The sequence below is a fragment of the Elephantulus edwardii genome, unplaced genomic scaffold, assembly GCF_000299155.1.
Source record: "Elephantulus edwardii isolate Elephantulus edwardi_28Jun2011 unplaced genomic scaffold, EleEdw1.0 scaffold00045, whole genome shotgun sequence".
Lineage (NCBI taxonomy): Eukaryota > Metazoa > Chordata > Mammalia > Macroscelidea > Macroscelididae > Elephantulus > Elephantulus edwardii.
Genome location: NW_006399795.1, coordinates 3,323,961 through 3,344,793, shown reverse-complemented (window position 1 = coordinate 3,344,793; position 20,833 = coordinate 3,323,961). Strand labels below are relative to the sequence as shown.

The following is a 20,833-nucleotide window of genomic DNA, read 5'->3' as shown; positions in this document are numbered from 1 at the left end:
ACCACCAAGTCTGTGTTCCTCTGTTGGTCAGAGTTTGTGACCTGATAAAGTGACCCCAACCTCAGTTGCTTAGTATTCTGAACCTTTGGTGTTCCTCTCCATATGTGGTTAGTATGGATTCCATTAACTTTTCCCCTGGGAAGGGCATTGCCAAGAAGAACTGGAAAGGATCGTGGTTGCCAGCCATACCCTTCCCTGTCTGGGCTGTGAAACAGTAACTCCCATCCACATGTAACTCTTTGTCTATTATCCTATGTCATAGAGAGTTCAGTATGGCTAGATGGTGACCTCAATTTCCAAATCATGGGTACCATTATTGTGGTTTTGATATAAATATTTTCCCCAGGTACCATCATTTCTATACAAGCAAAAGTTGTAGGAACAGAAGAGAAACATCATTTGAGCAGAGTATCTGGAGTAAGAATAATCACTTCAGTGCCACCGTTTGCTGTAGGATTTGTATTCTCTGCCTGTGAGAGAAGTAGTGTCACAGCTCTGTTTGCTTTTAAGTCTGTTTGTAACACTCCACAATCTGTCATTCCAACTTTAAAGGAACTGTATTTTGGACTGGTGTCTAGACTAGCCATTCACTTTTGGATAATAGTTTAAAATCTTTGAATCCTGGGCCCATTACCTCACTCTTTTTTGTCTCTCTTTCTCTATAATCACTGCAAACATAAAAGTAATACCGTGTTTGCCAATTTAGCATTCCTCTGGTGTACAATTCAGTGCCACCAATTACATCAATCATGTTGTGCAATCATCACCAGTGTCCGTTGCCAAATTTCCGATCCCATAAACAGAAATTCCTGTTGCTGTCATGTTGCATCCCTTGAGCAAGAACAGTGTTGACCAGAACACGAAGATGGTGAATAAGGCTTTTAATGACTCTTTAAATGATGTTGCTGGCAGAAGCAGGTAGTCAGGCAAGAAGATCCACATCTAGAATAAGTGCTCAGTCTACCGAGGACGAATTTCCCCTCCGTGATGGAAACTGTCCAATGTCTACCTCACTGTGTACCTCTGTGAGTGGCATTTCTATGACAGTCATTCATGTGAGGCATAAAATTACCAGGCCTGTTCTCACGGCACTTTTATCCTCCCTAGTTTTTTACATTCAGAATGGTGGATCATCTGGGTAAATTTATTCATTTACACATCAGACCATCTCTCCTAATGTTAACTGGACCATAAGAAATAACACGGAAGTTTTCTGTAGCTTTAATACTTTTGCTCTAAGGTATTTGTAAGGTATTTGATTTTTCTTGTTTTTTGCTGACAGTGTGCTTCTAGCCTATAGAAATACAATTGATTTTTATATATTGACCTTGTAGCCAGTTACTTTGCTAAAAGCATTTATTAATTCAAATACTTTTTAGATTCTTTAAGGTTTTCATCTCCTTAATCATGTCTGTAAATGGCAACAGTATTCTTTTTTTTTTTTCCTTTCCTATCCTTAAGCTTTTTCCACACTTCAGTGCACTGGCTACAGTTTCTAGTGCAAAATTGCCTAGAAATAATCTTGCATTGGATTACCAGTGTTCCATCCTCGAATGCTAAACTGGATCTTCACTGTTTTCAAGACAGTTCACTCACAGAACGTTTCCCACAGTCCCAATTGCTTGTAACCCCTTCTGATGCCAATAACCACATTGATTACTACAATTGACTTAAAACAACATAAATTAGTACTTCCTGGTTCTGTAAATCAAACATTCTATTATGTTTATAACCACCAGCATTCTATTATATATTATATATTGTATTTCATCAGATTTTTGGCACCATCAGGGAGCCCTGGTAGCACTCAGCTTCTAACTGATAGGTATTCAGTTTGAATCCCCCCAGTAGCTTCCTGGGATAAAGACCTCATGAGCTGCTTCTGTAAATAATATGGCCTGGAAAACCCTACGGGACAGTGAGTTCTTCTTTGCCGCTTGGGTTTGCTGCGAGTTGAAATCAGCTCCCCAACACCCAACAATGATAAGGAAGACACCTTCAGTTTTAAGACACATCATTATCTTGGGAACCTATCATAAAGGTTGCTAATTAAACTGCGATTGCCATTGATTTTAAGGTATATCCTGATTTGAAAGATGCTAAACAGTAGGGAAGAAAATATATGCCCTAGAATCAGTCAAATGATCACGGTGAATAGATACAAAGAGCTGCGTGCTGTCTTTTATTTAACTGTTATTCTTTGCTTTCAGAACTGTAGAAGAGTTGAAAAATAATGAAAGCCAATGGAAAGATTCCCCGCTGGCAACTAGACACCGTGAAATGCTGAAACGCTGCAAAACTCAGCTTAAGGTTTGTACAGTTCATTGGAATTATTAGAGACCAGCCTGATGATGATGATAATAACTGTGTGTGATCTTGAGTGAAGAGTTCCGTGTCCTCCCCCCCCCCCTTTTTTTGGTAATTCTTCCCCCATTCTGTCCTCAGGATAAAAGTGTACACTTAATTAACAGTTTTTGATACCTCCTCCATATCTGTATAAAACTATTTCTCAAGTCAAAATATTCAAAAGTAATGAGCTTATGTGAGTGATAACGTGCATTGTTATTAGCTTTGTTGTCCTTGGTTTAACTCACTCCCTTTCCCTGGCTATTGCAAGACTCCCCACTTTCGCTCCTCTAACACGTTCGCACTCACTCCAGTACAGCCAGCCACGCTTTTACAGGTAATTGACAGTGAATTTGTGGTAGTGGGAAAGCCTTTTTCCCTTACCCTCTTTTTTTTAAAATGGTTAATCACACAGAACCTAATAGTAGGATTTCTGATTATGAAACACTACAGCTAAATACAAATGCGGGCTGAAATTGTACAAGGATTGAGTAGATAACACATTTATGCATTTGTGTTATGTTTTAATTAGTGAAGCTAAGTGTTAATTGCTCGTGCTTTCTGTTGCCACTAGAATGATCTTTGGACATTTGACCTGACTTTAGTTTAAGATCTAAATTCTATTTAATAATAGACAAACCCTTTTCAGGGTATAAGGTTTTGCCCACCGGCAACTTTTACGTGATGAAGCTGGAATTCAGGCTCGGATTTGTCTTCCTTCTTCCCTGACTCCCAAAGCCTCCCCCCCCACCAGCCTCCTCAGCCAAAGCAGATGACTTAAATGTAACAGTAATAGCCAACCTCTTTCAGCCTAACTGTGCTAGGCTTTGTACTCAGTGGTGTGTATGGCATAGCTTGTTATTTTTCTCAGACAAAAGGTAAATCTCGACAGCCAGTTAGAAGCTCTCGAACATAGATTTCCCAGCGTGGGCCCCCTTCCCTGCCCTGTAACACACTGTAGGTTAGCTCTGACTAATCTGTGGGGCATGAATACCTACTTCTGCAGAAACTGGTACGGTGCAAGGCCTGTGCTGACGCTGGCTTACTTGACGAGAGTTTCCTGAGAAGATGTCTGAATTTCTATGGCCTTCTCATTCAGCTGCTGCTCCGCATCCTGGACCCTGCCTACCCCGAGTGAGTGTGCTCTTTCGTCTCGTCCTCACCTCTAGTCTACTGGGCTGTGTCGTCTTTATTGTTCTTTGAAGTTAATAACTAAAACCAGAGCCCTTTACTTCTCTGTTTCCTTAATACATTTGTGTAGATTCTGAAATCAGTATATAATCTGTAACAAGTGTTTGAGTGTATAATAGTAAGGGAGCATCAGTACCATTTTGACACAGTACTTTAAAAAAAAAATTAAAAGATATTTGACTGCTAGACAAGGAATTCTACATTGGAAATTTAAAGCTGGAGTTCATAGAATATTAGCTTCTCTGAGCTCTGGGTGCAGGAATACCCCCAGCAAATTCAGAGAAGGAGCTCAGAAGATGTTTAATTTCTTCTCTTTGGCATCATCTAGAGATGGCCAAATGGCTCCAAGCAGTCTTGGGTCTTAGGAAGTCCCTGTGTCGTTAATGTCTGTGATACTGACTCAGGCTCCCTGTAGGATTGGAAAATGCAGCTTTGCCTCACTTTTAGTTGCCCAGAATGATCAATATGACCTTTTTCCCTTCCTCCAGTTTTGTTTATTGCATTAACCTTAATAATGTTAAGGAAATCAAGAAAAGGAAAAACATTTCACACACAATGTCATTCCTTCACAGACTCGCTGTCTTCCTTATTGATCCCTGGTTGTGGCTTCTTTCCTGGGTGTGATTTTCATACAGCTAGAGAATGAAATCCCTTCCCCCCAAGTAAAATGCTTACTGGTGATGGAGGAAAATAATTCCTGTTGTATGATGTACTATGATTGACTCTTTTAAATTGTGTTTTTTCTTTCTCTCTCTATCAGTGTAACACTGCCTTTAAATTCAGATGTCCCCAAGGTATTTGCAGCTTTGCCTGAGTTTTATGTAGAAGATGTTGCTGAATTTTTATTTTTTATTGTACAGTAAGTACCTTTAAAATATTACATAATTGTTCTAATACAGTATTATACATCAAGTGTATACGATGTTATTGAGCGGTATTGCAAGCCACCATTTTAATCCCTAACATTTTCTGTAACTGCTTTAACTGGATCCTACCTCCAGAATGGAAAAATAAATCCAACTGGAGCAGCATTCCAATTCCAATAATATCTCGAAGACAGCGGCAGAATTAACAATGCTGATAATAATGTACACTATGAAAATGGAATTGAATTTCCAATAGTTGAGTTTGTATTTCTGAGGAAACAGAAGGCACAGGCAATTTATAAATAACTGAGTGAACATCCAAAAACTAGAAATAACCCATCTCTTTATTTTGGACCAAAATTTTTCTGAATTTTATCCCAAAATTAGAAGAAGTTTAAAAAGAGGTTGTTTGAGTTTAAAAACTGTTACCTACAGATGTTTGCTATTAGAAAAATTAACCCTATCAAATATTTTCTTAGCGGACTTTTTAATAGTGAAAACCTTTTATGAAACTTATCCGAGTGACTTATTAGAACTTTGTTTTCTTAAGAATAACTTAATATAACACACTACAACCAGTGAGTTTTGAAACCCTCCAGTTATAAACTAATCAATTTAAACACAGTTCTTGAAGGCAATTCCCTATCTTTGCTCCTAAGCCCATTTTCCTTGTATTTTTCTTCTATCTTGATGACATTAGTGTTCACCGAGGTTGGTTTCTCAAAGATTTCTTCCCTTCCTTTCCTGCCTCTCTTCAGATACTCTCCTCAGGTGCTTTATGAGCCCTGCACTCAGGATATTGTGATGTTCCTCGTTGTGATGTTGTGCAATCAGAACTACATCCGAAATCCATATCTGGTGGCCAAACTGGTGGAAGTCATGTTTATGACCAATCCTGCTGTTCAGCCACGAACTCAGAGGTTTTTCGAAATGATTGAGAACCACCCTCTATCTACCAAGTTGTTGGTACCGTCCCTGATGAAGTTTTATACAGGTAGGTGTTTTGTGACTCATGTTCAGCAGTTTGCTGAAGTTGTCCATAGCCAGTGGACACAGTTACTGTAAACCTGTAACTTAATATCCTCTTCTGCTTTGACACCCACTTAATATAACCTACTAACCCTCTAAAGCAGTATGTATCCTTCTGGGGGTGTCTCCCCATCGCCACAAAGTGAAAGCATTCTTAATCTCCTGGGATTCATTAATACCCATTGGAAGTCAGATATTAACAATGAGATCCCATTAGCATAGTATGCTGTGTGCTGGCCTGCTGACCAGAAAGTCAGCAGTTCACATCTGCCAGACTCTGTAAGAAAGATCAACATTTACACTCAGGGGAGGTTACCACGAGCCAAAATTTACTCTCAGGCATTGGATTTGATTACTTTGGTTTATACCCAACATACAGAACTAGCACTTTCCTCTTCTTGTGTACTGTCGAATCGAATCCGACTATCACAGTAGGAGATTGCCCCTCTTTCTCCAGCGGAGCATCTGGTCGATTCAAACTGCGTGTCTTTGGGATTGCAGCACAGCTTCTTGCCGCTGGACCACCAGAGCTCCCTCAGCACTGTGAAACTTTATGAGAATAAGGCTTAATAAAATTTTGCTACAAGGCATATTGGCAGTCCATATAGAAAGACTTAAAAATGTTTTTATCAGCTTAGGATTAAAATACAGAAACATGACTATTATTCCAAGATAGACAATTACACATAGGAAGCTGGTCAAGTAGCTATTAGAAAACTGGAAAGGAAACTTTGGCTAACACAGGTAGTTGCTGTAGGAAGCATCCCTCATCCATAGGGCTAGTGGGCAAAGAAGAGAATCTGTGATTTTTAGAACCTAGAGCTTAAATGAAAGCTCCCCATGGCTGGGACCCAGACCTCCAAGGAAGGACCTTCATGGATCAAGGTGACTAATTCTGGAAAGGAAAGGGCAAAGCTGGGCACCAGAGCCAACTACCACCATTAGGGTAAAGAGCCATTGCTCACAGGCACAGCCATCAGACCAGAGACTGCTTTTGAATAGGAGACCAGAATTGACTGCTTTTGAATAGGAGAATTATAGATAACTCATTTTCTTTTTTTGTTTTGTTTTTATTACTTGTCTGGATGTTTAAATTTGTCTCCAGTTAGCATGGAGGGAGTGGGGTGTATGTAAGTTATTTTGACCCGTTTAATGACCTTTTGGCTTTGGGATTGAGTGTAGGTGTGTGTGTATGTGTGCATGCACGTAGGGAACAGCCCTGGGCCTGGACCTCCTGTCCAGTGAGCCCCACTGGTCATGTTCCAAGAAGGTGGCAGGTGGGTGCTGTTCTCCCTTTTCTCTTTGTCATGGAACAGTGTGCCCTCTGGCCCTGGATAGATGATACCTGTCCTAATAATAGCTACCACATATTGAGTACTTACTAATCCTTTCACTTAATCCTCACAGCAGCTCTAAAAATGAGTGCTATAAATATCTCCATTTTACATATGAGGAAACTGAAGCTTAGAGAGGTCAGGAAGCTTGCTGAAGGTCAGTGTGAGTGGCAGAGCCAGCAGCCTCAGCAGTTGGACGGTAGCACAGCTGCTCCTGAGGCTCTGCTACTCATCTTACAGCCAACAAGAGGCTGGGAAGGGCCGGTCATGTGCTGTGGAAAGGAGAAACTGACCAGACAGTCCCAGAGCTCTTGGAAGAGCTAAGGGGGCTAGAAATCAGCAAGAACTACAAAGGGTCTCCTGCCATGGGGCATCACAGCTGCTGGTCTAGTCCTGAGTTGTGAGCGTGCCCGACTCTTAGAGCTAGAGGCATGTGAACTAGGTAAAGATAGACAAACTCTCTTTTCCACCACAGTGATAACAGTCTAGCACAAAAAGGTGCGCAAATTTTTTTTTATAAAAAGTTTTAAACTGGACATTTTTAATTTAAATACGACATTTCCTTAGGGAACAGCTCCCAGTGCTCAGGGCTACTCAGAGCTTGGAAGAAGACTACACTTACTTCCTCAGGACTGTTCTCTTCACTAGCATGAGCCAAACGGGGATTCAGTTACTAATTGAATGATTATTTATGAAGCACTTGCTGTATGTTAGCACTCTGTGATAGGTGTCATGTTGGCCAGTGATGGAAGATTTTCTTGTATTGATTTTGAGATGTAAGCCATATTGAAAAGTATAGCCTTTCATCTTCTATAGTAAGTGCTTCAGATCTTCTTCACTTTCTGCAAGTTGTGTTGTCCACATAATGTAGGATATTGATGAGTCTTCCTGCAATCCTGATGCCACATTCTTCTTCATAGTTTTTTTAACATACAGATTGAATAGGTGTAAAGATATCGAGCCCTGATGCACACCTTTCCTGATTGTAAACCAGGCCCTTGTTCTATCCAAACCACTGCTCTTTGGTCTGTGTAAAGGTTTCATAAGAGCACAATTAATAGTTCTGGAATTCCCATTCTTCTTGCTGTATAACTTAACTATCTTTCTCAAGTGCATATGCATAGTCAGTCAGACACAATCATTTTATTGTGTTCTCTGTTTTCTGCCAAGATGCACCTGTTGTTGTTTTATGCCGTTGACTATGACACAACCATGTGCCATCGACCCTTTGCATAATAGCTCCTATCCCTGCTCTGTCCTGAGCCAGTCTTCAAAATGCTTGCCTCCAAGGAGCAGCTTAGTTTCATCCTTTCTAGGACAAGCCTGTTTATTCTCTTCTCTGTGATAGGTTTAGTATCCTCCTCCAGCATCACAACCCAAAGACATCAATTCTTTTCTTGGCATCTTTTGTCATTTGCCAGCTCTCTGATGCATAGCAATTAATTGCAAATATGTCCTGGATCAGGCACATCTTAATATCTAGACTGATGCCATTGCTTTTCAGCACTCTAGAGAGAGCAGATATCCTAATGCAGCTTGATTTCCTGACTTGGAAATGAGAATTTGAATTGCTGAAATTTTGAGAGAAATGAGTAAGGGGGAAAAATTATTATGGAAGAGTTCCAGCTGCCTTAAGTGCTTAGTTGCTAACAGAACAGTTGGGAACTCGACCTCACCAGCCACCCTGCAGGGAACCCCATAGGGCAGTTCTTCTCTGTCCTATAGCATCACTATAAATTGGAGTCAGCCTGTTGGGTTTTAACATCTGCAAGGGTGGCAGGACACATGTAACTCTGGATATGTTATCAGGAAGAACCAGTTCTAGAAATAGGATACCACACTTGCTAGAATAAAGAGTCAGTTAAAGAGAGAAAGACCATCAATGAAATGAAGAAGCACGCACAGTAGGCTCAGTAGTAGCAATGATTGTGAGGGTTGCCCTGAACTGGGTAATGTTTCATTCATTCTATTTTACATCAGGTCACAAAGAGTCAGAACCCTCTCACCAGCACCTGAAAGCAACAACATACTCAGGACACAGTATGGGCAGATTTGTTGTTGTTGTAGTTATTGTTTTTGTTGTTAGGTGCCATCATGATGCAAGCAATTCATAATTTCTCTCCTGCCTTATAAGCCAAGTGTAATTGTAATTTTATCAGAGCTCTGATTTTGCACATTTATATTCATAGAGTAGTATCGAATTAATGTTGTATCTACTATAGGGAACTCTGGTGGCCTAGTGATAAGAAACTGCGCTGCAATATCAAAGACACAGTTCAAATCCATCCACTGCTCCATGGGAGAAAGATGGGCATTCTCTTCCCATGTAATTTACTGCCTCTGTAAACCCACCAGAGGGTCAGCTGTGAGTCGGTTCAGACTTGACAGCATCCAGCAACAACTATAACACTATAACATCAGTGGCTGCTTTTAGAAGAGCAAATAAAATATCTCTCTCTCTTTGCCTTTTTTCTTCAGATGTTGAACACACCGGAGCCACCAGCGAATTCTATGACAAGTTCACAATTCGCTATCACATTAGCACCATTTTCAAAAGCCTTTGGCAAAATATAGCTCACCATGGCACCTTCATGGAGGAGTTCAAGTGAGTATTGGGCCCCTGAAGTCTCGCTTGCAAGTCATAGGTAGGATTGTAGCCTTAAAAGCTTTCACAGTGAGACTCTTGTTGATTGTAATTTCTTGGTCTCAGCCTCCTTTTGGTTGTCCAGATGGCACTGCCTGATGTAGGCAGGGTTATCTAAATGTCTGTGCTGCCAAGATATCACTGAACTTTAGATTTGCCAAGATACTTCGGGGATGGTATACATAGAGAAAGAATCTATAAATATTCTGAGATGATGGCTAAGTGTTTTGGTTTTTTTTAAGGTTTCTATGATTACAGTGAATATGGAATTGCAGAAATGGAATCTTAACAGTGTTAGATACAACCTTAGAGTTAAAAATGTTAGAGAACTTTAGCTTTAGACACTGAGGTTAAGATTGACTTTGAAATGTATACTTTGTAAGAAGGCTCTAAACCTTGATTGTCTTTTTTACCCACCTACCTGAAATTTCAATAACTGAGGAACCTGGTTGTTAATAATTCTGTCAGCATATTGTGTCTGTGCTTAAAAAACGAAAGACAGTTGAAATTGTCTGCTTTCTCTGCTTCTTTCTCTTTGCTAATATTGAGATTTCCACATTTCTGACACTGTACTTGCTTAGTTTAAACCTGGTGGAATGGCAAAACTAGCCAGCCTTCTATCCAGCAAGACAAGGTAATGACTTAGGAAAGCCATTTTCAACAATAGATCGCCACAAGGTGTGATGACTGCCAATCTGGATGAAAACTCATTTTCTAGAGTCTACTGGGGTATTTTGCTTTAGAGAAGTAGATGACCATGTATATTTTAATTTGCCTTTTCAGTTCTGGGAAGCAGTTTGTTCGCTATATAAACATGCTGATAAATGATACGACGTTTTTGCTTGATGAAAGCTTGGAGTCTCTGAAGCGGATCCATGAAGTGCAAGAAGAGATGAAGAACAAAGAGCAGTGGGATCAGTTGCCCCGGGTAAGGATACAGTCCCTCAGGCTTCGGCAACTTCAGGGCATTTGCGTAATTTACACACAGGCTGCTTCAGGTGCTACTACATTAATGGGCCTGATGACTTCAGATCTGACTCTTCCCATGGTGGGCTTCCGTGAAATTAAAGCCCACATTTGTAATAGGGAAAAACAATTGATCTAAAGCTCAAAAATTAGTTGAGAAATCTTTCAAAATGTGCCCTGAAAGCTTTCTTACTGTTTTAAGAAGAGCTTTTATGGTCTGAAAATATTGATTAAGATTTATGAAATTGAGAACTACATCATCCTTCATAACTGTCTGCTAGACAAGAACTTGATTTATTCATATGGGCTTCTCTAGACAAATAGATAAATCACTCAGGATTCTGAGTGTGTTTGTTTCCTTTTAATTGATCTTGGTTTCTATAGTCAGTTACTAATAGAAAAGAAAGAGGCCCTGGTGACTGGAAGGTTAACTACTCAGTTGCTGACAGAAAGGTTTGTAGTTCAGCCTCTCTAGATGCTCCACAGGAGAAAACCTTGGCCATGAGCCGCCTGGGAAACACTATGGGGTAGTTCTCACTCATCACATAGGGTTGCCTCAAGTCACAATCAACTCACTGACACCTAACAACATAACAATAGAAGACGAGGCCCATTTCCCCAGATTCCATGAGAAATCCACACTGTTCCTGTGACACTGTGCTTTTCTGGTGCTTTTCAGCCATTTGGATGGATTCTGGGCCAGTATCCAGGCCCTTGGCAGCTGTGAGTGATATGATAGATTGGTTAGTTCTCTTCTGGCTCTGTCAAGTTCCGAATCAGAGCTGTTTCCAAAAAATCATCGTCCATGGAAAGTAACCATGGAGAGTGCTACTTTCTCCTTATTTGCAGTGTTAGGTGCTGTCAAGTTGACCACAACTCATAACAACCCTATAAACAGCAGATCAAAACCTAGTCCTCTTCTACATCATCCTCACAGTCTACACCAAGTTTCTGTACAGCACACATATCTTTTCAAAATAATGATGAAGTTGTTAAGGGAAATGAATCAGCGTTTAGTAAGCACTGATGTTAATTTATCATATACAGTGAGAGACTCACTTCTTCCATCTGCATGGACATCAATGTGATTTTCTTCAGGGGCATGGCCCCACTGTTCAGAGCTCTCCTGACACTAACTCTCTACAGCCTGACTCCAAGGTCTCTAGCAGAGAAACTCTTTCTAATGTGCCACTGGAACAATAATATATATAAAATGCCTTTTAGGCGGATGTCCATCCCACATGGTGTACTGCACAGAGGAACACGCTTCAGTTAGCTGGGCACTTCACCGACATGGGTTGTGGTATCATTCCCCAAGCCTGTTGGCTTTATTACGCACTAGTCCAGTTATGAGCTGACTGTGTTTTTCCTTTGCACTTGGCTTGTGGGTGAGCTGGTTGGTGAGTAGTACTGAGACTTGTCTGGCATCTCTTCCATGTTTCCTAGGATCAGCAGCAGGCCCGTCAGTCTCAGCTTGCTCAGGACGAGCGTGTTTCGCGTTCCTATCTCGCCCTGGCAACAGAAACTGTGGACATGTTCCACATCCTCACCAAGCAGGTCCAGAAGCCCTTCCTCAGACCGGTGAGTAAAACTTTAGGGGTGCTTATTCTGTTTATGGGATTCCATCTGCAGCAGCTAACAGCTAGTTTAACATAGTTATCAAAGTTTGGAAATGTCAGCTTCACCATCACAGATAAATAAAATTCTGTTAGTGATTTTGTCCCCAGTTTTGCTAATTTATACATACAATTCTCTGTTTCTAATTTGGACTATCTCTAATCCTTCTACCCAGCCTGCAAACAGACATTCCAAGGGAATGAAACTCAACTTTCTGTTTATGCAGCACATTGGTTTATTCACGTTAAAACTGTGGTTTAGTTTTTCATGATTAATGGATTTTATTTATAGGGAAAGTGTATACTGGCATCAGGTGGGAATTGGAGACTATTAAGGAGAATGAATGGATTGGTTATATTAATTCTACTTAATATATAAGTATTTCTGCTTCTTGTAATTATTTCTACTTCATGTGTAAGATCTTCTCCAGTTCTCTTAGATGTAGCTTTGTTACATTTGGGAAACCAAAGGTTAATGAGAACCATGATTAAGGTTTATGATAGATCAAAGGTACTCAAAATGTTTGGCCTCACCATGGTTAAGAAGACCTGAGTCCTGTTTCTGAACTTGAAGCTGAACAGCTTCATGGTCTCTACATTGCTTTGACCACTCCCACCATGTAGTTTATATGCTGGCTTTATGGTGAGGCCAGCATAAGGGTAATGAGAAAAAGAAAAATGAATGGCTTCTGAGATATAGTAGCTATTTGGCTACAAAGAGGCAGAGTTTATGATGCAATATAACTTTATTATACTTCCTCAGATTTGCTGTATTTACTCTATTCCTTTTTTATCACTAGAGGAAATACCATTGCCACACCCTGGCCTGTATACAATTCAAGGGATGAGCCCCTCCCTGCTCTCTCCATTCTCTGCCTTATGCCTCTTTAGAAACAGATTTGAGCACAAGAGCAGTGAGACATGAAACAGAGCTCACCACTTGAAAGCATAACAATACCACAGCTAATTTAAACAAGATAGCTCAGGCTCCTGCTTTCCTTAATGGCTTATAGAATGACTATACACTTTTTCTGTAAATGCCCAGTAATAAGAGGTCTAAGGCTTTATGGGCCACGTGGTCTCTGTCTTGTCTGTTTTTACTTACGCTGTTATATCACAAATACAACAACCCTGGAAAACACGTAAACAAATAAACGATGGCTGTTTCCCAGTAAAAGTTCATTAACAAAAACAAGTGTTAGGCTGGATTTGGACCATGAGCAGTAGGCTCTAAACTGTGTTTCATTTTCAGTTCAACAAATCCAGTGGCAGTGGCTTTTGCTTTTTAGAAAGTAAGAAAAATTGTAATGACCCATCAGGAACTGATTTTTAATTCTAAATTCTTCATTTAGTCAAAGAATATTATTGAAAGCTAAGCCTAATATTTTCATGTCAGTTAAACTCAAGGGTTTTCTTTGAGCCCTGAGCCATCAACAAGGAGTCCTGCTGGTGCAGTGGTTAGCCATTTGACTAGTAACCAAAATGTTGGCAATTCAGTCACACCCAGTGTCTCTATGGGACAAAGATCTGGTGTTTGACATGCATAAAGATTACAGCCAAGACAATACTGTGGGACAGTTCTGCGTTTAGATGAGGTCAATTCTGGACTGACATCTACTCAGTAGCATCCAGGCCATCAGCGTACTCGGCCTCTGGCCTTTTGCCTTTGACCTTGCCCCTGTGCCTGTTTTCAAATTTCTGCTCCCTTCTTCCCCTCAGAATATCCACTTCAAAAACCCTTTAATAGCCAGCCTTTACCTATATTTGTGCCTTTATCTCACAACTTCTCAACAATTAAATACACGTAGGCCACATTTTCCCATTACAGGTTTATTTAAAGTACCTACTTTACATCCTAAAGTGCACATTCTCTCTTGTTGTGTAAAGATTGTGTTAACTGTTAGATGACCACTCCCTCTTTTTCTTTTTCTTTGGTGCTGGTAAGGTTTCATTTTATTTGAGACATAAGTTTTATCTTCTGGCTTATTTGCCTTTTTACTTTCCCTGTATCTGGTAAATGAATAAGAAAAGCATTACTAAACTACCAGAAACTTGTGAAATTTATGAAAAAATATTTATTACATGATGACTGAAAGAGCATTATACAAAAATTTTATGACTTGTATTAGGATGATGGAATTATGAATTAACTTTTTCTCTACTGCCTGTTTTATAGGGTGAGATGCTTGGTTGTTTTTTTTTTTAATTAAAGGGTGAATTTATAGGAAAGATAGCCTAATATTGCTTTTTATAAATAATCTTGACCTTGTCCAAATTAAAATACACAGCACATAAAAGAGACTCCTTAAGTCCAGACAGTTCCTCTTCCTTCACTGAAATGGGAATTTTTGGTTCTTTTTGCTTGTCTCAAAAGCATAAATGACTTTATTATCTTTGATTTTCTAGGAACTTGGACCTCGATTGGCTGCAATGCTGAATTTTAATCTTCAGCAACTCTGTGGCCCCAAGTGCCGTGACTTGAAAGTTGAAAACCCTGAGAAATATGGCTTTGAACCAAAGAAGCTGTTGGACCAACTTACAGATATATACTTGCAGCTGGACTGTGCTCGGTTTGCTAAAGCTATTGCTGATGACCAGGTCAGTGTCAGAGGCAGAGAAGCCATCTCGGGGGCAGGCTGGGTTTCCCGCTTCTCAGCTGGGAAATCTGAGTTGCTTTTCTGCAGACTTACTGATAGATTCTGAGTAATCACATCACCTTCCCTTTCCCCACTTGAAATGGAGGAGGTCAATACATTTCACATTGTAGTTTGAGAAGTTTCTAGAATGTACATTAAAATAATGGCTATAATGGCAGGGGAACTCATCTAAATGGGAAGCCTCGGTTTCCATTTGCAAGTAGGAAGCGGATTTGGGTCTGACTCTACTTCAATTTTTTTACCTCATCTTTCTAAGGACCTGTTCAACAAATTCGTTCTGTTTGTAGAAGAGCCCCACTCTTAAAGTGGACCCTGTTCCCTTGCTTTACTGCAGCCCTTTTTTGTAGTCTTCTCAGTCTAAGGTGTCAGCTGGTTCTGGGCCCTGTGGTCACATCTGCTACTGTGCACAGGTTTGTGTTCACTTTCATAGTAATGGCCAGTCTCACTGGCTCTGACACACCTACCCTGTTGCCCCAGTTATTGCATCAGTCCATCTCATCTGGGATCTTCCTCTCCTGCACTATCCCTCCACCCTTCCAATCATGCTGTCCTTCTCCAACGGTCGGTCCTCCTGGCCACGTGCCCAAAGTATGTGAGATGGAGCCTCAGAATCTTAGACTCCAAGGAGAAACTTGGTTTCACCCTCTCCAAGACAGACCTGTTTGTTTTCTTGGTGCTTCATGGTATGTTCAAGAGGAAATAAAGACAGGGTTAGGAGATATGATTATATTTAGCAGTTGTTAAAATAAGTCCTATTTCCCTAGCTTGGAACCGTAGGCTGTGGCAGGCACTTAGAAATGGATGATCAGTGGTAGTCTGTAGTGAGGGAGGGCCAAAGGAAATGCTCACTGATGAAGGTAGGTTGTCTGCCTTGGAGAGCTGCAGAGATTACTAGTGGGAGAAAGCCTCCTGCGACGTTTGACAGTAAAATCCTTGGAAATGTCATTGCTTAGTGTCCTCCCTATCCTCCCGGTGCGTCGGCTGTGACTGCCACATCACAAGAGATTCAGGGCGCAGTGTGGGTGAGCAGATCACGCACAGTGAGACAGTGAAACTCCATAGATGAAACTCCATAGATGATAATTCCAAGTTATCTTTCCTTGGTGACTAGCAGAGCTTCCATATTGCCTGTTGATGCCCATGAGTTATGGTGGCAGCTGCTAGGGGCGCCTGGCTTATGTTGGAGATGGTGGTTTCTGCACAGCGGACACAGGTGTTCACGGGACTGCCCAGGAGCCCCCCCTCTCCCACTCATTAGGCAGACATGCAGGTACCAGCACCATAGAGAGAGAAAAACACACTTGCAGTGGAATTTGTTATTTATAGTGAATGTTGGCATTTGCACTTTTTTTTTCCCCCAAGCCAAACTGTATCCAGCTTTATTAAAGATACTTTTCATAAACAATCATGGTATTATTTCAGGCAGGACATGGGCAGACAGTCGTTAACAGCATACAACAATTTTCAAACTCCCTTCTTCAAAAAAAGTGAAGCCCTTGGCAATGTCATTCTTTTCTTGTGATGTTTTTGGTGTAGTTGTGCAAATTTAGGCTTTCTTTATGCCGAGGTGTAATCCACACAGAAGGCTATATAGTCTGCGATCACTAAGTGACAAGCAAGATGCCACATTCTTCATACATCCTCTCAGATTATTTACTCAGTGTACAAACTGAATAAGCAGAGTGAAAGGTTATGATCCTAACACATACCTTTCCTAATTTTAAATTGTGCTGATTTTTAATTGGGTTTTTATCATGTTTGTCTTCAGACAAGGAACTGAAAATTCCACCTCCTCATGCACTTCTCGGGCACAGTGCCCTGCGAATGCTCAAGTAGATTAGATCGTCTTAAAAGCTAATCTTGAAGAGCTTGATATGCTTCCTGTAAAAATTCAGAAACTGTCCCCACTTTTACTTCTGTTTCAGAAGGAGTTACTCAAACCTCAACATGTACTATTCTGGTCTTTTGTGTGCCTTTGTAGTTTTAGGGCTTTTTTTATTAAAAAGAAGGGAGAAGAGGTAGACAAATGTATCATAAAAGGTATTGTCTGCAGTTTCCCACTTAAAATAAATTCACTCCTTACTTCATTTGCAGAGATCCTACAGCAAAGAATTGTTTGAAGAAGTGATTTCAAAGATGCGGAAGGCAGGGATCAAATCGACAATAGCAATAGAGAAGTTTAAGCTTCTTGCTGAGAAAGTGGAAGAGATCGTAGCCAAGAACGCGCGTGCTGAGATTGACTACAGTGACGCCCCCGACGAGTTCAGAGGCAAGTGGCAGCCACTGTTTGCAATAAGAGTTCTTTGATTTGGAGTTAAGTTGAGGACTGAAATAACCAAAAGGGTCATTCTGAACTTTCAGCTTTTTTTTTTTTTTTTAAATCTCCTGAAGTTTGATTGGTAAGACACTTCATCCAAAATTGCCTTTCCCCCTTCACCCCTCATTTTAATTCATATTGTAAATTTAAAATAAATAAACAGAGTCCTTACTCAGTTAACAATCCTGAAGAATCTAAGAGATCAAAACCTTTGGGAGTTGGGGGTCACATTTCCAAAGATCTCTGAACAGTTATATGATGAAGCATCCTAGCCTGACATGATCTCTCTGGGGCCCACTGCTGTGTCTGTCTTCTCTGTTCTTTCCTTCCCACATAGGCTAACAAAAGGCTCTTTTCCCCCCCCAGCAACAAGAAGCAGCACATCTGCCTTTATCTAATGCTGATTTCATTCTAGAGACTGGGAGGGACCTAGTAAACGCCTTTTGATTTCAACGTCTATGTTGTATTTTCACTGATTAGGCTCTGTATTTTCCTTTCTCAGTTTTAGGCTCTGTTGTTAGGTTAAGTTTTTGTTTACGAAGTGTCTTTGTCCCCACAGACCCTCTGATGGACACCCTTATGACTGATCCCGTGCGGCTGCCCTCTGGCACCATCATGGACCGCTCCATCATCCTGCGGCACTTGCTGAACTCCCCCACGGACCCCTTCAACCGACAGATGCTGACAGAGAGCATGCTGGAGCCAGGTAGGGGATGGTCCACCCAGGGCTGCAGGGCTGACATCAGTACCAAGAGGCTAAGCCAAAAATCATCCACCAGAAATGAATCAAAAAGGAAACTTTTATCAACTCCAAACACTACCTAGTGACTTTTTTTAACAGAAAAGAGATGAAACACTCTTTGCCCTTCTTCTCACACTGTAAAATTCTAGTGTTTTCTTTTCTGGTTGTATTTGTTATGAAATCCTCAGCTCAATATAGAAATGAATGGCCTCTTCTCTCCCTTTATGTGGAACTCCAACTGTAGTATCTGAGGACAAACCCTCCCATCTGGGACCTTAATCCTCTTTGCTTTTCTTTCCTCAGTACCCGAACTGAAAGAGCAGATTCAAGCCTGGATGAGAGAGAAACAGAGCAGTGATCATTAAGCCGTCCCCTTGCCCTCCCTCTGTGTGAGACAGCCACGGCCAGTGAGGCGGACAGGAGCAGCCTTTGTGGTGGAAAGGCTGTGAATACATTGGAGGCCAAGTGTGGCCAATGCACCAAGAGCCCACCGTGAGTGACCAAACGGGAAAAGCGAGAAAGGACGTGACCAGAAGAAGAGCCCGATTCCTGTACATATATTTAAGTGACAGACATGATCAAAAGCTGGAGGGACACACCTGACGATTGCTTATGTAATAAAACACGGTCCTTCACAAGTCACCATTTGGGGCTTTTGAAACTGAAGTCTTCTAGCAATGACAAGTGGGTCTGGGCAGCATCTCCTTCATCTGTTGTTTTGTTTTTGATTTTTTTTTTTAAGAAACAAACACCCAATATCCGTTGATTTGTGATTAGAGAACCTTGGACATTTTGCTGCTAAATAATCTTCCCCCACCCCTCCTCCTTCCTGACCCTACTTGCACTGCTGTGGATTTTTTTAAAAAGAAGCAAAAACAAAAATAAATTCCTGTCCCTGGCCCTCCAAACATATATTCTGTGAGATAACTGTGCCTGCAACAAAGTGTTAATCCTGGGATCGTATTTTTATATCATATTCACATATTTGTTTTTTTAATTGGTGTTAGATGACATTAATAAAAAAGGCAAGATATTTTCAGAATTTGAATTTCAGTTTTTATTTTTTTTTCTTTTGAAATTGCCCTCTTAAATTTTTTATTCTGAATGAAATGAAGAGAATCCCACTGTTTATAATAATCCCTGTATTAGGACTCTGAGATTAAACAGCTGCAGCAGAGGAGAGGTTTCCGTATATCAGGACTTATGTGACTTCTGTGGGGGTTTTGTGGGGGAGGGGTTGAGTTGGGGGTTTTTTTTAATGCAACATGGTGGTTCTGAACCTTTACAGTTATGAGGGTAAATGAATTCCTCAACTCTTGAGCCTATAAGTTCGAGGAAGAGTCATTTGTACAATGTGTCCTTTGGGGCTTGGCCTTACCAAAGCAAAAAGGGTGCAAGAACGTGGAAGTCTGTCTGTCTATTTAAACGCATACATGTGTGCATATGCACGTGCACACATCCACAAACACACATACACGTTCCTTTTTGTATTACTGCTCCCTACTTAACATACTTGAATTTTTGAATTCCCTTTGGGGTAAAAAAGGATTTGAAACCATAAAGTGTTTTGAAGAAAATGAGTCTCTTAAAAACATATTTCTTTTCCTTTTTCCCCCCCTATACAGACAGTGTCCTCTGTTCAGTTCCTTAACTCAAACGACAATAAATGGTGATACACATTCAGAAGGAAACTTCTTTGAGTCTCTTCTTTTCTTGGAATGGGCAAGAAGGGGTGCAGAAAGGAAAAGGGCCCGGGAGCTCTGGTGGCCTAGTGGCAAGAAGCTGCACTGCAATCCCAGAGGAGCACTGTTTGAATCCACCAGATGCTCTGCCGGGAAAGGAGGGACAATCTCCTCCTGTACCAGTCAGATCTGATTTGACGGTACACGCACACACACAAATAATAAAATAAAAATTAAAAAAAAAGGAAAAGGGCCAAACGAGGCCACACATGCCCAGTTATCTTTTCCGGAGCCGGTGAGGAGTTGCTGTTTTTAAAATGCAACGTTCTCATTTGCGTTATTCTTCAAGCTACGTTCTCATTTCCACCGTTTGCTGGTTCGAGGAGGCGGAGCTTTGGCACGTTCAGTCTTCCACCCCACTCCACTTGGTACCCTGCCCGCGCTGCCGTCTCCCTGACCTGTAAGAGTCTTCTTACGTGGGGCCAACCCGGTTCATGCACATTTTCTTAACCACTCTAGTTTACAAAAACTTATCTACGTAAGCTAGAAGAAGAAGATGGTAATAATAGCAGTGAGTGCCTTTATAGTATTTGCTCTGCTTAGATGGAGTTCTTTAGTGGCACAAAGGGTAAAGCACTTACTACTCACTCAAAGGCATGATGGTTGGGACCCACCCAGAGGCATCTTGGAAGACAGGCCTTGTGAGCTGTGATGTTGTAGGGATTGCAGCCAGTGTGACAAAACAATTTGTGTGGGTTGTTGAATGCAAAACCAATTTGCTCTGTGAACTTTTGTGTTTTACAATTTTAAAAGTCCTATGGAACAGTTCTACTTTATACACACTGGGAACCACTGTGAGTCAGAATTGACTCAACAGCAATTAACCACATGAAGGTGTGAGTGTGTGTGTGTCATATCTATAATGACTCAGTGTCTGTATTATCTGTACGCACACATGCATATATATAATTACACTGTTTATTGGCTTCCGTGCTTGATTGTGTTTATTGATCTAGCTCACAAGTGTTGTTTTTCTCTTCCCCATCTATTTTATTATCTCTTTTGAGGCACAGCTTCTATTAGATGATTTAATCTTCCAGCCTTCACTCAGTATAATTTTTAAAAAAAAAAAAACACCACCATTGAGTCTCTTCTGACTTAACAGTTGTCCTTCCATCAGGTTTCTGAGACTGTAACTCTTTATGGGAAGAGATTTCCTACCTTTTCCTAAAAGCAGCAGAGTGGCTACTGTATTCCAACAGCTAATCTTGTGATTATAAATCCGACACATGAGACACTACCTACCAACACTCCTTACGAGTTGCTGTTGTTAGGTGCTGTCAAGTCAATTCATAGTGACCCTATGGGCAACAGGCTGGGTTTTGACCCATCCTGTGCCACCCTCATCATCTCTGATAATGCTGGAGCCCATAGTTAGTCACT

At 40.9% G+C, this 20,833-nt stretch overlaps 1 protein-coding gene across 1 annotated transcript in view; it reads left to right on the top strand.

The window, feature by feature from the left end:
• UBE4B (ubiquitination factor E4B) overlaps positions 1-18,290 on the top strand; it is an 85,417-nt gene extending 67,127 nt beyond the window's left edge. The window contains exons 17-27 of the mRNA XM_006885768.1: positions 2,211-2,310; positions 3,353-3,480; positions 4,298-4,396; positions 5,162-5,397; positions 9,245-9,371; positions 10,194-10,338; positions 11,823-11,957; positions 14,399-14,590; positions 16,744-16,918; positions 17,526-17,672; positions 18,012-18,290. Coding sequence (XP_006885830.1) covers positions 2,211-2,310; positions 3,353-3,480; positions 4,298-4,396; positions 5,162-5,397; positions 9,245-9,371; positions 10,194-10,338; positions 11,823-11,957; positions 14,399-14,590; positions 16,744-16,918; positions 17,526-17,672; positions 18,012-18,073 — 1,546 coding nt within the window. The 3' untranslated portion in view covers positions 18,074-18,290. The remainder of the gene's footprint in view (positions 1-2,210; positions 2,311-3,352; positions 3,481-4,297; positions 4,397-5,161; positions 5,398-9,244; positions 9,372-10,193; positions 10,339-11,822; positions 11,958-14,398; positions 14,591-16,743; positions 16,919-17,525; positions 17,673-18,011) is intronic.
• Positions 18,291-20,833: the final 2,543 nt, after the last annotated feature.